At 40.2% G+C, this 18,509-nt stretch overlaps 1 protein-coding gene across 1 annotated transcript in view; it reads right to left on the bottom strand.

Moving 5' to 3' along the window:
* The window catches only part of TBXAS1 (thromboxane A synthase 1), a 149,966-nt gene that overhangs the window by 105,098 nt on the left and 26,359 nt on the right, over nt 1-18,509 (bottom strand). The window contains exons 2-3 of the mRNA XM_021692857.1: nt 7,049-7,142; nt 4,389-4,441 (exon numbers count right to left, since the gene is read on the bottom strand). Of these exons, the coding sequence (XP_021548532.1) occupies nt 4,389-4,441; nt 7,049-7,142 (147 nt within the window). The remainder of the gene's footprint in view (nt 1-4,388; nt 4,442-7,048; nt 7,143-18,509) is intronic.

Raw genomic sequence — 18,509 nt, 5'->3', positions numbered from 1 at the left:
AATTGAGAACTTATTTTTAGAACTAGGATACATCCATACAATGGAATCCTTAAAAAAATAGAATAGCATTTAACAAGAATGAATGTACTGAAATGGGACAATTTCACAAATATCATTAATGAACAAAGCAAGATAAAGAAGAGCATCTATCATATATTATCCATCTGAGTATTAAAAAGTTGATAACAGAGGTTGCTTCTGGAAAAGAGTGGCTAAAGGTCCAAGAAGGGAGTCACTTTTACTTTTTGCTGAATATTTATTTGTACTTTATGAATTATATACAATGTGCATGCTTACCTACTTACAACTTACTGTTCTAATGAGGGTATATGAGATCACTGAACAAATCTGGCTTGATAGAGGGATACAGGAATGAGGGGGCCACTAATCAAATGGAGGGGCAGAGAATGATGGAGGCTGAGAAGCATGAGAATCAAATTCAACAAGAGGGAGCGAAGTTTATACTAGAAATCAAGGTCAAAGTGGTGTGAGAGCAAGAAGAGATGGGGATGGGGCTAAATAAAAGAACAGCTATAGAACTATCACTTAAAAGACAGACAAGAGAAAGGTAAAGAAGCTTTAGATGGGAGCCTTTAGGAGTCACAAATGAGCTGAACTTAGGTGCCATAAGTATTTATAAGTAATTAATAGTAATAGTATAATAAAGGCTTGTCAACCACTGGATTATAAAGTCAATTACAAATTGGAAGGGAAAATAATATCCATCCTGTTTATATCCAGTCACAAATGTCTGATGATTATGTTGATGCTGTTCTTTTAGGGTTTAGGAAGGAATATAAATCCAACTTGGGGCTCCTGCTCAGACTGAAGGAGCTAACCAGTCATTATTAATTGACTGCAGGTTGTCTAAAGCCGTAAAGCTTCGCTTTCTTCCTATTATGTTGTCAGGGGTACTACTGTGCAATTCAAAAGAGTTCAAATCAAGTATTGTGAATAAAAACTGGATAGGTATGCATGCCAGTCCATCTGCTTTACATTCAAGTTCAGAGAAGGCAGAGACAACATGTGTAGTTTTATCTGCACAGCGCGTGGCAAAGCAGGCTACATAATTAGATACTTGGTAAAGACATTTTGTTCTCGGTGGTGGTGGCGGTGGTGGCAGTGACAATAAACAGTGATTGTCAACCCTTCTTGGCAGAAAGCTTCTCTAGCAGTATCTTCCCCATAGCAGTGAGTGGGAGGGAAAATGGATAAGGAGCCGATCTCTAGTTTGGGGACCCAAACTCTGACTGGGTTGCTATGATAACAACCAGATAATAAGCATCATGATCCCCATATTTGGCTTTCAGGTCCAGAGCAGCATGCTTCTCCCAACATGGAATACTGTCCTGCCACCTAACGATACAGTGCATCTCTATATGGCATCAACAGTGTGGGGCTTCCCTTGTCAAATGGTGAATCAGTCTATCATTTTAATTTTTAAGAGGACCATCTGGTCTTGATAATATTTTCTAAAAAAAATAAAAGTAGTCAGGGGCGCCTGGGTGGCTCCGTCCATTAAGCGTCTGCCTTCGGCTCAGGTCATGATACTACGGTCCTGGGATCAAACCCCAAGTCGGGCTCCTTGCTCAGTGGGGAGCCTGCTTCTCTCTCTCCCTCTGCCACTCCTCCTGCTCATGTGTGCACGCTCGCTCTCTCAAATAAATAAATAAATAAATAAATAAATAAATAAATAAATAAATAAAATATTTTAAAAAATAAATAAAAATAGTCTAAAAATTAAATAACTCAAACTGAATCATTGTGTAAAGGAAGGGTCTTTTATTGAAAGTAGTTCATCCTTGACATTCCCAACCAGTGAAGACATTTTGGTAAAATTTAAGGAGTAACAAGATAATTTTTAGGGCTAGAAGCTAGCTCATCACTTTCATTTTAAAAGGTGAGCACACTGAGTCTCATCAAGATTACAGAGCTCAGTCAGGACTTTGCCCCACCACCGTCTTGCCTCCAAATCCAGGAATGGACATGTTTAAAAAGAAGTCAGCATTTTATGGCTCATCTTTTTTTCTAAAGCAGAAAAAGGTTGACAGTTTTGTATGAAGAAATTATGCCATCACCTTTCTTTTTTCCCCTTTTCACCAGAGGTGGGAACAAAGAGTGGAGATGATACTGCAATTTCTATCTCTACAACCTCATTTGAAATCATTCTCTTTGATTTACGTTTTCTTGAAATGAAATGGATAAACGGTGTTAACTTAGTTAAAGTTGGGGGTGGGTAGTTTATTAGACATCCTGTCGTCAAGAAAACTAATTCTCCCTTCCTCCCTCTCTCTCTTTGTCCCCCACCTCTCACACACGCATGCACACCACACCACCCACCAGTTAATACAGTGCCCTTTAAACTCTTCATCTGACATTTTAAAATTATTTTAAAATACTCAAGTGTTCTACTCTGAAAAATCTGTACAAGAAGTACTCCAGGGAATGGATTCCTAGAATTCAAACTTAGAGAGGCCTTTTCCTAATTCTAGGGAAGCTACTGTCATTCTGAGTCAGTGCGATGTCTCAGTAATATATGGGACAGCCTCCAAGGTCAGTGTCAAGTCAACCACAGAATGAGGCTATTGGAAAGAGAGAACTGGAATGAGAACTTTTTAAAAAGCAATAGAGCAGCCCAAGAGTAGGAGAAAGGTAAATGGGTCAATCCCTTGAGGCTTTATTAAGTAACTATCATACTTAAAGCAAGAAGCTATGCACATTAAAAAAAAAAAAAAGGAAGTTAAGACCAAGCTAAAAGATATCTTAGAGAATTAGGTAGAGTTGCTTATTATTGAAAGATGTGTACCACCTCCCTGCCCTTCCATCAGAGGAACACACCTCCCTGCCCCATCGATGTCAGTGACTTGCTTTGGTCTCACTGAGGGCAGATGTGCTTCCTGACCTGATTCTGAGTTTGGCCATATAACTTGGTTTGGCCAATAGGATGTTAGCAGACATGATGCAGCAGAAACTTAAGATGTTCTTGTGCTATTAGGCTTGCTCTCTTGAACATTTGCCTTCACCTTGAGAAGAGCCTTCCCTGGTTTGCTTGCTATTCCAAGAAGGATGAGAGATAAGTGGAGCAGAGCTGCCCCAGTTGAGCCTGTCCTAAATGACCTACGTGCCCAGAGGACCAACAGATGCACCAGAAAGCCCAGCTGAGTTGAGCCAAGGGTAGCTTAGATTAGTTGATTCCAGCCACCCCTTAGACATGTGATAAATAATAATTTGTTGTTTAAGTCCCTGCAATTTAGATTGGTTTGTTATGCAGCGATAACAAACTAATTCAGAGAGCATCTAGTATGACAATTTATTACTTTTGCAGGATCATATAGCAAACTAAAAAGCAGTGAGAACAACTTGGCCAAAACTATGGGTCTCCCAGGTAGGGCCATTTCCACAGAGTACAAGTCAGTCTTTTGAAAATCATCACTGGGAGAATAAGCGTCATGGATCCTATGGACAGAAGGGTTCACAAACCATGGGACCCCATTAGCATGTACGTTAGGAACACAACAGAAGTTTACTGCACCTAAAACAGTGATCACAGACCTGGAGGTCTGGAGAAGAGCTGCTAAAAATCACCGCATGGCTGAGGAGGAATGATACGAGAACAGACTAAAACGATTAGGACTCCAATGTGGAAAGATGCATGTTGAGAACCAATATGACTCAAGTCTGTCAAATCTTGAATAGAATAAATGGTCTTAACATATGTTTGTTCACCAGATTCTGGAATTTTATTTATTTATTTTTTTTAAAAGAAGGTGCATTCTCTGAGGCATAAAAAGGGAAAATTCAAGAAAAAAAGGGGGCTCTAGTACTTTATATGGCTGAGAACTAGGGTGACCAGATGTCCCAATATATCCAGGACAGTCATTGTGTCCACTGTTGCCTGGGGTAATTATTAATAGCATCCCCTTTCACGTTCAACACAGTGTATTGTATTGGATGGTAGATTATATGGTCATACAGCTGACAGCATGTTTTCCCACAGAGTTGAACAAAACGGGTCCAAGTAAGGTTTCGGTAAGTTCATAAGAAAAGACAACTCATGGGTTCTCAAGGCAAACTAGACTGAGGCATGGAGGGCCACTGTATCCAATTGCAGCAGTAGAGCAAGATGGTCAAGGCACCCGGGGTCTGACCTAACTGGTCAGGGTCTTAAAGGCTGGGAAGTGGTGTTCTTTCAGCCTAGCATGGGGCCCCCTTGGGCAACCCTCGGGCCACCTCCACTCCTCCAGGAGCCTTATCTGTACAGCTAGGCCCTTTCTTTGTGGATCCTTAAAAGACCTAAACACATGCAACATCCCCATTCTGGTTATTACTTCCTTATCAGAACATGCAGAAATCAAGATAAATGGTAGAAAAGTGGACTTTTCTCTTACCCACACAGAGGTCCATATAGCTTTCTGAGCTCCATTTGGCTTTCCCAGAAACCCTGCGGAAAACATAGGACTATCATAAGAATAAGATTAAACAAAATTTCAAGTATTCAAATTTATTCAGGAAAAAGTCTGGAACCGTGAGAACACAATTACATAAACAATAAAAAGAATTCAAGTTCTATTGCTTTCAAGTACTTTGAAGTATTAGAATAAACAAGTAGCTTTAAAAAATATATTGCCAAGGAAAAATCTTAGTCAACTCTGCTTTAATGGATGGAAAGAGATCATCTGTACTTAAAGTATTTGTGTGTAATTGCTGCTAAAATATTTGAAAACGGTTTGCTTTCTCAACTATGTTAACATTCCCCTCGGCAATTTGGTTTATATTATTATTAATTTTGGCAAAGCCTCTTTTGACAGCCACTCTATATGTAAACGCTTGCAAATTCTGAATTATCATGATCCAACTGAAATTTTTAACTAAAATCAATGTAGTCAAAACATAAGAACCTTAGAGTAACTTTATATAGGACAAAACATTAGACATTTTGTCGTGGGAAACGAGTATACCTGGAGACAGCTGTGGGGTAGAGGGGTCAGAAAAGGCCACACCATTGTACTATAGGGTTGGGGTAATGTAGGGGGATGGAGTGTGTGTGCAAATATAGATGGAGGAACTATAGGGGTGAAGGGCTGGAAACTGCTAGATCCCTGTGTTGTGGGAGTGCACTATACAGGAGAGACATCTGAGGGGTGGGGGAGAGGAAAGAATTGGTGGGGATAGAAGAGGTGGATGTCCTTAATGGAAATACATCCCATTCTGATTACATCTACTTTCACAATCTAAGCTTGCCATACATCAAGGAAAGCTTCTATGAATATAAAAATAGTTGCTGAAATTACTATGTTCTAGAAGGAACTTGGCAAGGTTTGTACATACAAGGATGACGAGCTGAAAAGGAGCATATGTGGAAATTAACCAGAGGCAGGAGCACAGTGTTCTCTTCATATTGACAGTTCTACTATTTTTCCTCAAAATGTTAATACTAAATTACTCAACTGAATACAACTGATCATTCCCCCCTCCCCCAGAAATATATGAAATCTATTTACTTTGAATTTCCTATCCAGCATGTTCTCTTTTGACACTTAGAAATTTCTTCACACTTGCTTCAAGGACTCACCGGAAGCCTTAATGAGATCGCTGTTTGAGGGTTTAGTATTGTGAATGCGCCACCCCCAAGACAGAGGTGAGGAGAAGGTATTTAAAACACTAGGAAGAGAGCAACAACAATAAAGAGGAAAAAGAGTGTTGGACAGAGAAAAGAGACAGAAAGGAAGAGAAAAGAAACTGAGGAAGAGGGAAAAGGATAGAAGTAGCTAAAGTTGTTATCTGTGTCATGCTGAGGGCCAGCCTTTCTGAGGCTGGGGGTGGGGAAATCCTAGAGAGATGCTGAACAGATATGACCAGGATTGGCCCAGTTAGCCCTGCATGTCTCTGTTTAGCTCAGCGGTTCTTCACACACAGGATCTGTCGGCTCCTGATGAAGGGTCTGGTGGCAGCACCACCATGAGTTCGCAGATTAAACCATCTGGCTTCTGAGAAAACCCAATGAAGGGAAAAAAAATACTCATAGAAGATAGTGTCCTGGGCTTCTATCTACAAATGCCTGCAGGACCTTTCCACTTGCATGTCACTCCGGCCAATCAAAGGTATCTCTCTGGACCAGCTGCCCTCCAGACCTTCTATTTCTGTCAACTCATGGCCATTCTCCCTGTGAACCTGGCTCAACACTTAGAGGTGCTTTGGCTCATTTGCCTTGAATTCTCTACTACGAATTAGTCCCAGGATTTACTCACTTTGCCCCCAATGTCCTTCTCTTTTCACCCTCACCATCTGGGCCAAGTCCTCACCATGTCACCTAGACTTCTTAAACTAAATCTCCCCTGAAGAGTGATCATCCACTTCAGGGTCCCTCTCCCACTCCAAAGTGATAGTACCCTGACCTTTCTAGACTGCCAACCATCTAGCCTGTCACTCTCTCACATAGTTGCTTCCCCTAGTTCCCCCATCTTTGGCTTCTAGTCAATCCAGGCTGCTACTCAAGCTTGCCCTAATTCTCATTTAAGTGCAGTCACACACATTGTTGCTCCCCACCTGGTTTGTGTTCTTGCCCTTGTGTTTATTGCTTCTGCCGGACCTCCTTCTCCAGGAAGTCCTCTAGGGTGATTCTAGCCCTGATAAATCTCCCTCTCCTCTGAAGGACACAACAGCTACCATCTCTCTCGCCTAATTTGCACTAGGGTACATCCCATCTGGTGCTGAACACCGTGATTTCGTGTGCACACTTGAGGGTATAAGTAGCTTCTACTTCTTCCACATCCCAGGGCCTGGCATGTTTAGATACTCAGTCAGTGGGTTTTGGGGTGAATGGATGAATGAATGGATGATAGGACTCAACACATGTTGATGAGTGATAAGCAATGGATCGTTGTCATCACGTGATAATTCATTCAAGGAGGGGAAGGCTCATCACACAGCTCCTTCACATATAGACCGCCCCAGTGTGGGTGACCTAGATGGAAGCAGTGCTTCACGGGTACAGCTGCCCTGGGCTCAGCATATCTTATGCTGGAAGATGATGGAAGACTGCCCTTACCTGGCGGAAGAATGTCAAGTTTCCAATAAAAGGAGAAGGCTTGGGATGTCTGATGCCCAGCTTCTCCAGTCTTGAAAACGCTGATGTGGAGTACCTGAGGGGAAAAGCAAATCTTAAAAATCAAGAAACTGAAGTTTTCATTCATACATTGGCCCTATTAGGAAACAGAATTACTGAGTTCTCCTCAAGGAAGGATGGGAGGAGTGGTTTCCGGTTGACAGTGTCTAAGGACAGAAGAGATCAAAGCGTAGAGATGAGTGAGTGGAATGGACCCCAGGAAATTCCTCCTGATCCCGTGATGGGCTGGAGATGGAGGAATCCTAAAATCTCACAGGTGGAAGACATCTTGGCGATGCTGTCTTCTAAATGCTCCTTCCCCACCTAAAATTTCCATCAATACATTGTTTTTAAAAATGTACCTCTCCCCAGTTCAATTCCTTTGCTTCTACATCGACCATGAACAATTATCAGAAGGCAAGGCAAAAAAAAGTCACAATGGCAAAAATGAGTTCCCTGTGCAAATTTGTGTGTTTTGCTGGTCAAAACTGACCCCTGCACATAATTTGTCCCTCACCACATTCCATGGCCTAATAGAGAAACACAAAAATAGAGAGGGAGAGAACACACCATGGAGACAAGACCTCATCGCCAACCGCTTATAACCTCTTCGTGTCTTTGTTTTCATGGCCTGAAACCATATGGGAAGCATATTTTCTTAACCAAAAATCAGGAAACGTGGCCCGACAGATTTTGGTGCCACTTTCCAGGAGAAAGCAGCAGTCTGAGAAGTGCAGCATAGCTGTCAAAACATTGGAATTACTAGGATATTTCACCAGTTTATGGGAACAGAGGGATAACACAGTTAAAGTCAGAACTGGCTTAGAAAAACCTGGACATATGGCTGTAATCCCTAATCAGCCAGCCAATTAGGTCAAAAGTTCAGTCAGTTCAGAAAAATTAATGAGTCAAACTGGGTGTTTAGCATCATGCAGAGATCAGCCAAATCTCAATTTAGGAGCAAGGAAAAATATAGAGCATATCATTACAGCCAAGCTTCCTAGGAGCATTAGAATTTAGATGAACAAAATGCTGCTCTAAAAATCACTCATCATTAGAAAGATGGAGTGTTCACTATAGTCTTTGACCTTCCCCTTTTCAACCTGTAGTCCAATAAGGAGCACTTAAGTACTTTTCATCAAATGTTCAAATATTCAGGGAAAGGACAATCCGACCAAAATGTTGGTTTGCCTTATTCTGAGCAATGGGTCTATTTTTAAAGTAGTCACAAGGGAGAACCAAGAATGGGAAGGAGGTTTCCACCATCTGGCTGCTTTATTGGGTTTGAATGAATTCCCAGGACGTCACACGTAAGTCCACGTTCAAGTGTGATTACAAACTGCACTCAGGAGCCACAATTACACAGATTCGTCGTGCCAACACTCTTCTTCATTAGCATGTGTACCAAAGGTCAACAGCATAGTATGTATGAGTTACTCGTACAAGTAGACTATGATATTTTAAATAACTCCCCTCACACCCTGGAGGGAAAACCAAAGAAGACTTACCAGTCCACTTAAGACTTGCCTCAAGATCCTTGAATCTGGTTTCTAGGTTCATTTCTCCATCAGTTTTTGAGAATTATTTTCTAAATGTGATCTCTAATGGATGGAAGGATATATGTAGATCTTGGGCCATATAATTACATCTTAATTTTATAATTAGATGTCTTGATTGTCTAATTAAAGGACAAGAAGTCTGTACCTAATTACATGTGCTAATTATTATGCAAGTCCATGCCCTAATTATGTAACTCCACTTACAAAAACACTTGCTTGTGTGTCTCTGCACAAAATTTAGACATTTTCAAACATATGGCATCAGCGGAGAATGTTCTGGACACAACCATAAACTTCATTTTGCAACCCATACTCAAGTATAGAACTTGAGCATCTTCAGCTGGGAATTGGCCAAAAGTTGCCATCAGTAACCAGAGTCCTTGCACCAAAATCAGCAGGGGGAAAGATCACTGCCACCAGACTTGCGGGTAAAACTGCAAAGTGGGTTCCATTTGTCTTGCTCCCACTTCCTTCTCTGCACCCTTGTTTCATACTCCCTGGTTCCAGTGTTCCCACACTGCCCTCTCTCTGTCTCGAAAAGGCTCTTTGGACAACCCATGGACACCAGGTATTATGGGTTGAATCGTGTCACCCCCAAAAAGATCAACTGAAGTTCTAACCCCTAGCACCACAGAATATGATCTTATTTAGAGACAGGGTGGTTGCTAGTGTGATTAGTTAAAATGAGATCGGGACACCTGGGTGGTTTACTCGGTTAAGCGGCTGCCTTCGGCTCAGGTCATGATACCGGGGTCCTGGGATTGAGTCCCGCATTGGGCTCCTTGCTCAGCGGGGAGCTTACTTCTCCCTCTGCCTCTGCCGCTCCCCCTGCTTGTGCACATTCTCTCTCTCTGGCAAATAAATAAATAAAATCTTTAAAAAAAAGATGAGGTTGGGCGCCTGGATGGCTCAGTTGGTTAAGCGACTGCCTTCGGCTCAGGTCATGATCCTGGAGTCCCGGGATCGAGTCCCGCATCGGGCTCCCTGCTCGGCGGGGAGTCTGCTTCTCCCTCTGACCCTCCTCCCTCTCATGCTCTCTGTCTCTCATTCTCTCTGTCTCAAATAAATAAATAAAATCTTTAAAAAAAAATTAAAAAAAAAAAGATGAGGTCATACTCAAGTACAGTGGATCCCTAATCCTTATGACTGGTGTCCTCATAAAAGGATGGCCACATGAAGACATGGAGACACAGGGGAAATTCCATGTGACAGCAAAGGCAGAGACTGGAGTTACACAGCTGCAAGCCAGGGAACACCAAAGATGGTGAGCAAACCCCAGAAGCTAAAAAGAAGCCAGGAAGGATTCTCCCCTACAGGTTTCAAAGGGAGCACAGCCCTGCAATAAGCATAATTTCAGACTTCTAGCTTCCAGAACTGTGAGACAACACATTTCTGGTGTTTTAAACCCAGTTTGTGGTACTTTGTTATGGCAGCCCCTAGGAAACTGGCACACCAAGAATACCCATGAATGAGTTTAGAGAGTCAATGAAAAAAGATTTTTAAAAAAATTTCCTCCTGCTACTCTAAAAATTATCATTGCAGAGAAAATTTCTTTTTTATGTCAAATTGTGCCATTAAGTCCTGTGCCATCAAAAAGGTGCAGATGGCCTGGGATGCTACTATAGAAAGCAGGTGATATGCAACCCTCATGAAGGGTTGCATATTGTGATATTTTGAACAGCTTCTCTTTGATGGGAATTAATGCAGATATCCCTTAATTATGATTATGAACATCTATCATTGTTTACATTAAGGATGCTTACGTTGGAAAATGACATCAGAAAGTGTACGTAGTAGCTTCAGATAGCATCCTTCGGTTTCATTTCACAACTCAAGCCATTGTTTCTTGCTACAGCAGACACATTCCTGTAACGCCAGTGATGTGCCTTATAATGCAAATTAAATTGAACCATATGGATCATTTTCAAAGTAAGATTCAATTTTTAAAGCCTAGAAATTCCCCAATATTTCATTTTCCCCAAGACAAAGCCCTTTCTTGATGGATTCAACAAAAGTGATCAGCCTGTTAGTTAGCCAAAGAAGCCACTTGTGATAAATTGGGGGATATTTTGATGAATCATTCATTAAAGAGATAGTCAAGTTGATTGAGGTTTGGAGCAAGAGAAGACAGTCAAATGATGGCCTGCCCTCCAAGATTTCCCTCACTGCATGTCTTAAGCATCCATAGAGGAAGTGGTTTCTCTGCTTTGTGCTTCTAGAAACAGCCAACTTCTTGGTTCATCCATTATGTTCTCACCAACACTATCAAAGAATTTCTCCTTGGTGAGCTTCAGAGGCTGCTGATGTTTTTGAAATGCTGAAAGATTGCTTTGGCAAATAGCACATCTCCTGGGGTAGAAATTGTGATTCTCCAGTGAAGCCAGGTAACCCACTTGTCCTGCTCTTTGGAGAAGAAAAGCCCTTTGTCATGGTTCTCTGCCCTTGTGACATGTATGGCCATCAGTTCCATTAAAATTGTGGCCACATTGGAAATGTTATTACAAACAAGGCCTTAAATTGTTAACCTTCTCAAAAGGTTTTAAGACATGGGAGCAGAATATGAGGTTGGCTAGCTTTGACAGAAATTTGGGCAAAAAAACCTACAACTATCAGAGACAAAGCCTACTTTCTTCTTCTTCTTTTTTTTTTTAAGATTTTATTTATTTATTTGACAGAGAGAGAGAGACACAGCGAGAGAGGGAACACAAGCAGGGGGAGTGGGAGAGGGAGAAGCAGGCTTCCTGCAGAGCCGGGAGCCCGATGCGGGGCTCAATCCCAGGACCTGGAATCATGACCTGAGCCGAAGGCAGACGCTTAACGACTGAGCCACCCAGGTGCCCCGACAAAGCCTACTTTCATTTTACTCTAATTCTTCCTAGCTTTTTCTCTGAGGATTTCTTCTGTTTTTGAGATTATATCCTCTATAGTGTTTTTCTATTTCTATTTCTCAGTATTTCTACTTTTTTTCATTTAATATAAGGGGAAAATCTCCATGTTATTAATCCTTTATGAATATTATTTTTATGGCCATATAATATTCCTATTGTGTACATATCATAATATACTAAACTATTCTTATTATTAAATACTTAGGATGTTCTTGATTTTTAGCTAATTTAAGTTATGCTACTGTAATGAATATTTCTGTGCATCAAGCTTTTCCAGCACTTTATGCACGGAGGTTTCCCGGACCTGAAATCCATGGGTCACTGGATTCAAACACGGGTACATAATGCTTTCCAGAAAGTTTGTCCCAGCAAGTCTCACTGTCAGTGTGTCCATTTCACCAAAGGCTCTCATAAAATTTTTTTCTAATTTTGTAGACCCATCAATGTATCTTGATGTCTGTATTTCTTTCATTATTAGAGAGAGAGGGGGGAGAGATAACATTTTGCCATCTCTTTTTCTCTGATTTCAAAAATATTACCCAACTTTGAAATGACTCTTCCTTTCCCCCCTCATTCCTACCATGGCTTATCTAGGTGGCAGGCATAATTGTGCCACACTGACTGGTTAAATAATTAATTGGAAACTGAGCAGTCATTGATAGGTGACTGCAGGCTGACTCGAAGCACGCATTTGGGCAGGGATAGGAAAACAAGCAAATGAATTCTGAATAGTTGTTATTTAGAAAACAACTCCTACAGCCTTGTTAGTTGATTTTAAATTCTATTTCCTTCTCCTTCCTTGCCCCATTAATACAACAGACACTGTAGGCATAGGAGTTGCATCAGTCATGCCTCCAGGCAGGAGCTCCTTAGAAATACTGAGTTTCTAGATGAGGTCATCCCAGTTACCCTGTTAGCACCTCATCTCTGTCTCAGCATCCTTATCCTCATGTTCGGTCCCCTTTCTTGGAGCCCATTCCCTCAAGACCTTGCTCTCAGCTTGCCCTCAGGGCTGGAAATATCTGGTGTACATTAATTCGTGTCTCAGTTAGTAGTAGTTAGATTATCTACCAAGATATAACCTGTAAACCAGAATGTTCATTCACTAATCTATAAGAGTAGATGTCCTTTTCCAGGAACAAAAATCTGATGTCCCTACTCAGAGCCCCTCCTTTCCAAGTACTTGAGAAACCAAATCAATCCTCAGAGGGTAATGTGTTGAGCCAGGTTCTATAATGAGAGGTGGCTCATCAGAACAAGTATGTCACTGGGACCCTGGTAAAATAATCCTGCCCTAAAGCCAAGCATACCCCTATAACGAGTTAGCAAAGAGACAGTGTGTTTGCTGTCTCACTCCTCTTTCCCCACTGATTTATTGTGCTGCCTCTATCACACATCTTAGTAATAGAGGTGCTTGGGTCTATTCTGATCCATTTGTCTGGCTTATGGAAATGCCTCACTATTTTAACTATTATAATTCTGTAATACTTTTTAATATCTTACTTTCTCATATTTTAGAATTCATTAGTCTAGTTTGATCAAAAATTCTGTTGAGATATTTTTACTGGAATTGCATTAAATTTATAAATTAGAGTACCAACATTATCACCACATTGAGTATTCTCAACCTAGGAATGTATTATATCTCTCCAATGATTCCTTTATCTCTGTCCTTCAATAACATTTTCTAATTTTATGCACAGGAGAGTATCTTTTTGCCATCTACATATATTTGTTATTGGTATCGCTCATGTGTAGAAACACCATTTGGGTTTTTTTAAATTAACATATAGTGTATTATTAGTTTCAGAGGTAGAGTTTAGTGATTCGTCAGTTGCCTACAACACCCAGTTCTCATCACTGCAAGTGCCCTCCTTAATGCCCATCACTAAGTTACCCTTCCCCCCCACCCACCTCCCCTCCAGCAACCCTCAGTTTGTTTCCTACACTTAAGAGTCTCTTATAGTTTTTTCCTCTCTGTTTTCATCTTATTTTATTTTTCCTTCCCTTCCCCTATGTTTATCTGTTTTGTTTCTTAAATTCCACATATGTCAGAGAAAGACAAATACCATATGATTTCACCATTTGTTTTTTATGCCAGTCTTATAAGCAAGGATCCTTCTAAACATTCTTGTTAGTTCTACTGATTCACATGTGGAATATCTGATTTCTTATGCAGACAGTCATATTTTATGCAAATAACATCAGTTCTATTTCTCTTTTTTTTGGATTTATTTATTTATTTATTTGATAGAGAGTGAGAACAGAAGTGGGGGAGCGGCAGGCAGAGGGAGAAGCAGACTCCCTGCTGAGCAGGGAGCCCAATGTGGGACTCAATCCCAGGACCCTGGTGTCATGACCTGAGCCAAAGGCAGACATTTAACCGACTGAGCCACCCAGGTGTCCCAGTTCTTTTCTTTCTAATCCTTTTCTCTCACTTTTCATTTTCTTCCCTTATTACATTGGTTAGGACCTCTAGTACAATGTTTAAAAGAAGCAATAAAAGAGAGCATCCTTTTCATATTCCTGACTGTGGGAGTGTATCTAACATTTCAAAATCGAGTGTGAGATCTTGCTGCAGATTTTTTATAGATACCCTTTATTGGGTTAAGGACATTTCTTCTATTCCTAGTTTGCTTAGAGAAGTTTTTCTTGATTAGTCTTGCTATAAGCTTATCTATTTTATTAATCTTCTCAAAGCACCAAGTTTTGCTTTTGTTGATCATTTCTAGGTTTTTTTTGTTTGTTCGTTTTCTATTTCATTATTTTATACTCATTTTTTTCATATGATCTTCCTTCTACTTTCTTTGGGTTTACTCTTTGTTCTTTGTTTTGTTTTAGTTTTTTAAGTTAACAATTTAATTCACTTATTTTCAATATTTAAAAAAAAATAAATGCGGTTAAGGATGTAAATCCTCCTCTAAGTACTTCTTTTGCCCCCCTCTAAGTACTTCTTTACCTGTATCCCACACATTTTGAAATGTAGTGCTTTCATTGTCTAATAACATTCTTCTTAAAAAAAATTTTTTTTATTAACATATGTACTATTTGTTTCAGGGGTACAGGTCTGTGATTCATCAGTCTTATACAACTCACAGTGCTCACCATAGTACATACCCTCCCCAGTGTCCATGACTCAGCCACCCCATCCCTCCCTCCCCCCTCCACTCAAGCAACCCTCAGGTTGTTTCCTGAGTTTAAGAGCCTCTTATGGTTTGTCTCCCTCCCTGGTTTCGCATTGTTTCATTTTTCCCTCCCTTCCCCTATGATCCTCTGTCTTGTTTCTCAAATTCTCCATATCAGTGAGATCATATGATACTTATCTTTCTCTGACTGACTTATTTCACTTAGCATAATACCCTCTAGTTCCATCCACGTCGTTGCAAATGGCAAGATTTCTTTTTTTTTTTTTTTTGATGGCTGCAAAATATTCCATTGTATATATATACCACATCTTCTTTATCTGTTCATCTGTTGATGGACATCTAGGCTCTTTCCATAGTTTGGCTATTATCTAATAACATTCTAATAGGAAACTTCTGAATATAATATAAAATGTGCTATAAAATGCACACAAGCAAAACTATGAGGGAGATATTTTAGAATTATAAGAACTTCCTCTTGTTTTCCAATTCTGCCCAGCCTTATTCACAAGACATAGTAAGTAAAATTCATTATAATTTGAATCCAAAGACCCAGAAAAGGGAACTGCTTATAATCTTCACTCCTCTAGGAGAAAAAAATGAAGGAGTACTGAATAAATACCTAAATATCTGACTGATGGCAGTTCTTTTGCCAATAATGTAAAAACCACAAAAGCCTAGTCACTGTAATCATTAACCTGATGACAGCCTTGTCACAACACAAGAAAAATACATTTATAAAGACATGCAAAGAGAGTTATACAGTCATTACTATTATTATAATTTATAATAATTTTTAATGTTTCCTATGTACCAGGCACCATGCTAAGAACTTTTTATATGTTGTCTTCCATGAGCCTTCCAACAATCATATAAAGATAGAAATCAATATTATCTTCATATTACTGATCAGGAAATTAAATCTTAAGAGGCTAAGGAATGTACCCAAGGTGATGCTGCTAAGTAACTGAGTCAGAGTGGAAACCAGGTCTGCCACATTTCAAACAAGTACTGGTAGCCACTAACTCCACTAACCTGTTCCTTCTTGTCCTCTAGGCTAGGATGTTGTGGATAAGCTACCACATGAGAACACACAGTGAATAGGCTGAGAACAAAGGCAGGCTTATTAGAAACCAAAGGTATAATAATAACAGATACTAATTAACTGATGATCATGATGAGAGAGCTTTTGTTTTTCTAAAAGCCATCCCCCTCACTTCTGTTTCTTACTCAGAATTCTCAACTATTTCTTCTTTTTGTTGTGTTGCTTTCTCCTTTTCTACTGGATCATTCCTGTCTACATACAGACATGTTGCAGTGTCTTTCATCTTAAAGGAAAAAGGCAAACTCCTTTAGTTCCAGTTATTGCCTTATTTTTCTTCCTTCCTTGCCAGTAACATCCTTTGAAAGCATCATCTAGACTTGTTCTCTCCCCTTCTACACCCCTAGTCTCCTCTCCACCTGTTCCAACTATGTTTTGTGTACCCGCCACTTCACTGGGACTGCCTTTGTCGAGGTCATCCATGATCCTGACCTTGTCAATCAGTGATTTCTTTCCAATCTTTGTACTTGACCTCTCAGTAGCATTTGGCACAGATGAACACTTTCTTCTTCCTGAAACACTCTCCTCCTTGTGCTCCCTGTCAGCACTCCTCCTACCTCAGAGGCTGCTCCTCCGTGTCTTTGTTGGCTCCTTTCCTTCTAATAGTCTCATCACTTTACATACCACCTATACATCAATAATTTCCACATTTCTATCTCTAGTTCCATTCTCTCCACTGAACTCATCTTTATCCAACTGCCAAATTGGCTGCACCCTTTTAATGTCTATTAGACTCTTTAAACTTAACACATCTAAACCTGAATTCAGTTTCCCCCCTAAATTTCAACCTGCCCAGTCATCTCTATGTCACTGCTGTAACCACAATCCACCAATTGCTCAAGCCAGAAAATTTGAGACATGGTCGAGTGTGTGATTGTTTAAAATATGACTACCCCTTTTAGTTGGAGGATTATACATCTCCAGCCCATTTACAATAGGCTTGGTTATGTGACTTTTTTTGGCCAACTGAGCATGAACAGGCACGATGTGTACCATGTCCAAGCAAAAGCCAAGAGAGCAGCACATGGTGAGCCATTTGATATTTTTCCCTCTGTCATGAGACCACTAGTCTCCCAGGTGAGAGCTGTTCCTGAAGCCTGGGTCCTGTAATGAAGATGATGAGGAGCAGAGCTGGAAGTGATCCATGCTGGACATTTAGTATGAGCAAGAAATAAATATTTGTTGATGTAAATCACTGAGATTGGAGGCAGTTGCTATCCATGTGAAACTTACCTGAAGCTGACTGATATTAGACCTGATTTAGCCTTCTCTTTCATTTTTCAGACTTTACATACACTCTCTCAGCAAATTCTTTTAGCTCCATCTTCAAATTAGCTCCTTCTCCCTATCTGCCCACTTCTCTCCATCTCCACTGCTTCTACCCTGGTACAAGCCCTAGGAGGGCAATTTGCTAGTATCTAGCATATGCATTTACCCTTTGACACAGTAAATTCACATCTAGAAATTTGTTCTGCCCATATACTTGAACATATACATATGTACAGGGGTATTCATTTCAGCATTTTTACAACATCAAAAGATTGGAAACAGCCTAGATGCCTGTCAGTTTGGGGCTGTTTAAATAAATCATTATGCATCCATTGAATAATATACTATGCAACAAAGTTAGAAAGTCATCAAGATACAATATTACACATAGTCAGCATTTAAATTTCTCCAATTGTCTCATAATTTTACAGTATGTTTGTTGAATGAAGATCTAAATAAATTCTATATGTTGTAATTGGGTCAGATGCCTTTTAAGTATCTCTAAGTCTCTAAATTCCCCTCAACTTCCCCCCGGCCACCTTTTTCCCTCTTGCATTTTTTTTTTAAAGATTTTATTTATTTATTTCAGAGAGAGAGAATGAGAGAGAGCACATGAGAGGGGGGAGGGGCAGAGGGAGAAGCAGACTCCCTGCCGAGCAGGGAGCCCCATGCGGGACTCGATCCCGGGACTCCAGGATCATGACCTGAGCCGAAGGCAGTCGCTTAACCAACTGAGCCACCCAGGCGCCCACCCTCTTGCATTTTTTATAAACAAAACAGGTTGTGTCTTGTAGGGTTTCCCAAACTCTGAATTTCACTGGTTGCATCCCCAGGTGTAGTTCAACGTGTTCTTCAGTCCCAATCTGGTAGTGAGATCTTAACCACTGGTTCTAGAATTTGCGCACCGGGGACCTTCAGAATATTCTCATGTTTGTGTTCCACCCCCACCCCCAGATGGTGACTTAATTATTTAGGGTGTGGCATGGGCTTTGGAATTTTAAAAAGATCCTCAGGTGATTGCAGTGTTCCAAGTTTGGAAAACACTGATCCAGAGGCTTTTTCTGCAAGACTGCTTTTGAGGAGATTGATAATGTCTATTTTTTGCTTTTATTATGATCTTAGCAGCTGGGAGGATTATCACCGATATCTATTAATTTATTAGGATACAAAATGGTGATATTCCTTCTGCACTTATTAGCTGGAATAATTCTGAATTTACCCTCGTCTGCTATGATTACTCTGAGGAACAGTTCATATAAGAAAAGTAGGATCAGTGCTCAATTCTTTGCTTTTATTGTTAGTTTTCAAAATAATGAGTTGGTTCTGTATCATCTTACAGTAGTAACTCATGATATTTTTGTATCCTTATGAATTCATGGATTTAAATATATTTGATGTGTTTTGATCCATTGCAATGATCATTTTATTCATCAAATTGTCCCA

The sequence above is a fragment of the Neomonachus schauinslandi genome, chromosome 12 (genome assembly GCF_002201575.2).
Source record: "Neomonachus schauinslandi chromosome 12, ASM220157v2, whole genome shotgun sequence".
NCBI classification, from domain to species: Eukaryota; Metazoa; Chordata; class Mammalia; order Carnivora; family Phocidae; genus Neomonachus; species Neomonachus schauinslandi.
Note: the sequence above shows the minus strand (reverse complement) of the source record. Positions and strands in the feature narration are given on the sequence as shown.